The sequence below is a fragment of the Echinops telfairi genome, unplaced genomic scaffold (genome assembly GCF_000313985.2).
Source record: "Echinops telfairi isolate 266 unplaced genomic scaffold, ASM31398v2 ScPeMD7_7469;HRSCAF=8507_0, whole genome shotgun sequence".
Lineage (NCBI taxonomy): Eukaryota > Metazoa > Chordata > Mammalia > Afrosoricida > Tenrecidae > Echinops > Echinops telfairi.
In genome coordinates this window covers 47,174,489-47,178,999 of record NW_022111372.1, presented here as the reverse complement: position 1 = coordinate 47,178,999, position 4,511 = coordinate 47,174,489, and the positions used below count along the sequence as shown (strand labels likewise).

The following is a 4,511-nucleotide window of genomic DNA, read 5'->3' as shown; positions in this document are numbered from 1 at the left end:
TGTATATGTTTTAGAGCAAATGAGGCCTGTTAAAATAGTGGGTTAAGTATGTAGCAGGTACATTCACCAACATGATGACTCCCCAGTCGATTACACTAATGAAGAAAGCCAATCTCAAAATGTTACATAAAGGTATGGATTAAATTGTGTCCCTCCCCCCAAATATGTGCTGGCAATAACAAAAAGATAGAAATGACCTGAATGCCCATCGATGCAAGAATGAATAAAGAAAGTGTGGTGCAGACACCTTGGGACACACTGCACAATGTTAGGGAATTGTGATGACAATAGGAAACACCATGTAACATAGATGAACCTGGAAGACATTATGCTAAGTGGAAGAAGTTCATCACAGAAGGACAAATATGTGTGAAGCCACTATTGTAAAACATCAAGAACGGGCTTTCACACTAAAAGAAGCATTAGTTGATGGTTCCCAGGAGTGAGAGGGGACAGGAGGATGAATTACTGACTAGAGGGTGAAGGGAGACTAAAAAGAATTGACACCTTTGGCTCGTGGTGCTGGACAAGAATATTGAAAGTACCATGGGCTGACAAAAGGACACACAAGCCTGTCTTGGAAGAAGTACGGCCAGAGTGCTCCTTAGAGGCAAGGATGGCAAGACTTCACCTTACATATTTTGGACGAGTCAAGCGAGAACAGTGCCTGGAGAAGGGCATCATCCTGGGCAAAGCAGAGGGGCAGTGAAAAAGAAAAGACCTTCCGTGAGATGGATTGCCACCATGGCTGCACAATGGGCTCGGGGACAATGTACAGGAACAATTGTGGCAATGGCACAGGACTGGCAGTGTGTCGTTCTGTTATGCACAGGATGGCTATGGGTCAGAACCATTTAATGGTACCTAAAAAAAACAACAACAAGGGGGGGTGAAAGAGAAGATCGCATGCAACTGGAAGAAGCTCGGTGAGAAATGTTGGAGATGGAGGCACTCAAAGAGCAAGACTTAAAGGCAACAGAGATAAGTACTGTTATATCCACGACCCTGCCATCAACAGTGAGCCAAGAGCAGATGCACAGATAGACACGCAGTCTGACTGGGTGTGAGAGGGAAAGTGGGAGTCTACCCACGAATACATAAATGTTTGATAGAGCATATTTATACATCCTTTACTGCCAATACACCCATGAATGTGGTGGCGCATACAGGAGATGAACTTACACAAACTTCGTAGTCCTGAGACATAATCTTGAAGGAATGAGTCACTGGGCGGGCCTGGGTTCTCAGGATCATGGTCTCAGGGGACACTGAGGCCAACTGTCCACAAAGACAATGTTCTACATCCTACTGAAAAGCTGGTGAGTGGCCATCCAAGGTGCCACTATTGACCTCGCCCTGTCAGAAAGAAAGGAGAGTGAAGACAATGGAAGATACGTGGAAACAACTAGTCGAATGAACAAATGGGTCATGGGAACCTCAATCGTCTCCATGACCCAGAGACCAGAAGAAGTAGACGGTGCCCGGTGACCACTACCAACTCCTCTGAAAGGGATGGCATCAGAAGGTTCTTGATAGAATGGGAGAGAAATGTGGACCAAAACTCAAAGATCATAAAAATAACCCAGCATAATGGTTGGGTAGAGATTGGTGGAACCTCTGAGACGGTGGTACTTAATTATCTTTCAAGTCCAAAAACGAACTCACTCCTACGGCTGAATTTTCAACCAAACAATAGGTAGGTCTCTACAGGGAACAATAACACTAGCGAGATATGCACACTTAAGATAGTCTACCATTTGAGATCCAAATGGCAACATGTACCCAAGGATAGTGCTCAGAAGGGTTTATAAAGAAGGGGGAGGTGGGATGCATGATGCTACATTGTGGTGATTGCAATCGGTGATAGGAAATAAAAGGTGTATGAGTTGTTGAATGGAAAACTAATTCATAATAAAAAGTTAATGTGTGTTATGTATGTGTTGAATTCCTGGCCTTTGTATTTGTGGGTATAATTGTGTTTGGAGATAGGGTTTTGTTTATTATCTTAATTAGATAGTACCCAAATAGGGTGGGTTCTAAATCTAATAACATGCAGAAGACATATACCATGTGATGATCATTAGAGAATCAAAGCATGACCAAGACTCCTGTCGAGGTAGACATTCCTATGACCAAAGCCCTGATTTGGACTTTTAGCCTCCAGGGCTGTGAGAAAATCGTCCTGTTCTTTCAACCCACCCACGTGTGGCAGCAGTGTGACAGTGCTGTTAGGTGACTAAGATACATAGTGCACAGTTCCACTTATAGAACAATCTTGAAAGGACAAACTATAGAAATGAGAACAGTTAGTAGTTGCCAAGGGGTCAAGGACAGTGGAGGAGGGTGGGAAGTGGTTGTGGCTAGAAAAAAGCAAGATGAGGTGGCAGAAATGTCCCATACCCTAACTACGATATCACAATAGAATCGCCAAGAGGCTACGTCACCAAGAAGTTGCTGCCAAGGCAAACTGAGTCCAGGGGACTCAGGATCGTTCATGTTCTGACAACTGCAGGTGAAGCTGCAATGACCTCAAAATAAAAACGTTCCTTTCGTGAAAGCGGGCCAGGCTGCGGGCATGCACCAGGTGTTGTCATCAAACGTCACTGCCTCGTTTCCTTCATTCTCTCCCTAGGTCTTTACCTGGCTTCTTATGAAAGCGAGAGTCCAGAGAACCAAACCGAGAAAGAGAGGTGGAAGTCTCTACGGTGAGTCGGCACTCCAGGGTAGAACCTCAGGGGGCAAGGGGAGGCCAAGGGACCCCCGAGATACCCAGTCATCAGCCTTTGGGGGCCCAGCCAGCCCATGGGGATGGTGCAGGATCCAATCAGGGCCATGTGGGGCAGAGAGGAAGCTGGGACCATGACCCTCAGGGAGGGTGGCCACCTCTGTAGATAGTCAAGACTGTATCTCAGGGCCAGGAACGCCTAGTTACGAGAGAAAGTGAGCGCGCACGCCATCTCCTTTGGTGGACGTGTGCACACAACCAAACACAGGGTGGGAGCAATTCACAGCAAAGGGTTCTGAGAACTAAGGCTTGCAGAACTCCCCTCGAAAGTGGAGGTGTGTGATAAGGACACTGGGTAACACCCATGGTCCCACCCCTCGCTGGCCTCTTTACCTCTGCAGATCCTCTATTTTGGGGAAGACATGAGAAGCAAGCACCAAGCCGACTGAGGAGGAAGAGATGGAGACAGCAGAAGTCTTCTGCAGCCCTGCCTCGATGGCCCAGGGGGCCGAGGTGTCAGCAGTGCCTCCCAACTGTGCAAACCATGACCCCGTGGCCCCATGGCCCACCCAGTGGCCATGCGAGGCCCAGGAGACCTTTTGTAACCTCAACCCTGGCAAGACTCTGCGCCCACAACTCCAGACATACAGGGTGGCATGTGCCCAGAGGTTGCATTGCTGGTCAGTGTGTCCATCCTTGGCAAGGATGCCGTACTGTCCCCCAGAGGATTAGACAGCTGCAGCCATGCGATCTCCTTGAGTGACGTGTGCCACGGAGGCTGACACCCCCACAGCTTGTCTCCTGGCAGCTTGGGAATCTCCCATTGCCAGAAGGCACCGCGGGGAGACACAAGAGCTGCTCAAGCTCCCGGTGGTCCCCGGCAGTAAGGCTGTGTCTTGTGTACCCTTCCCTCTGGTCCTGCTGGTTTCAGGGGATGAATTTCTAATGGCCAGTGGCAAGCAGGTCAGCAGGACACATTTGCAAACTGGAATGGACAATGTGTACATTGCAATTCTGCCACCCAGCTCCCTTGTACATTTGTACATCCTTATATACCACGTCCACACTGTGTCTCTGAGCCTGGGGGGAGCTTGTGCGGGGATGCAGGGTCATTTCCCAGCACCGGTCTGGGGATGTCATAACCGTGGTCCAGGATGAGGTATAGTGGCTGTCTGAGCCCCAGAGACCCTGTGTTGTGCTGGCAGTGCCTGTCTCGTAGTAGGTGCTCAATAAAACTTCAGTGGACAAATGTCTCTTTCCTCAGGTGGAGGGCTTGGCTGGCACCTCCCATTATGCCCCCCCCCCAATACCTGTATCAAGAAGCAAACAGATCAGCTCTTGAGACCCCACCTGGCATTTGATGAAGTCACACAGCCAGAAAGTCAGGGAGTAGGATGTGTGCTCCCCTCCTGGGGCTGCTGGCAGGCTGGAGGGCCAGTTGGGGGTACACTGACCCACCTGGTTGGTTCCTGGTGGGGTTTGGCTGTCCTGACAACATGGCCTTGAGTCCATCTGCAACACAAGCAGAGGCAGGGTCACTTGCTACCCCCGGTGCCACACCTGGCTTGAAAATTATGCTGGAGGGGGGTGTACCCCAGGACCCCAACAAATCCTCAGAGCAGCCATCAGCTGGCCTGGTAGGAAGGCATATGCTCCAGAGCAACTCAGCCCTGTCCATCTCAGAGACCCCAGAGGGGCAGGTGGCTGAGCCTGTATCCCCTAACCATGCCTCCCACCCCTATCGCAGCAGTGTCTTCCATGGCTAGGTCCTAACCATTAGGCTTGG

The 4,511-nt window shown here is 49.7% G+C and overlaps 1 protein-coding gene across 1 annotated transcript in view; it reads left to right on the top strand.

The window, feature by feature from the left end:
* RASGEF1C (RasGEF domain family member 1C) overlaps positions 1 to 3,974 on the top strand; it is a 38,524-nt gene extending 34,550 nt beyond the window's left edge. Inside the window, exons 12-13 of the mRNA XM_004696846.4 lie at positions 2,633 to 2,705; positions 3,127 to 3,974. Coding sequence (XP_004696903.1) covers positions 2,633 to 2,705; positions 3,127 to 3,151 — 98 coding nt within the window. The 3' untranslated portion in view covers positions 3,152 to 3,974. The remainder of the gene's footprint in view (positions 1 to 2,632; positions 2,706 to 3,126) is intronic.
* The last annotated feature ends 537 nt before the right edge of the window (positions 3,975 to 4,511 follow it).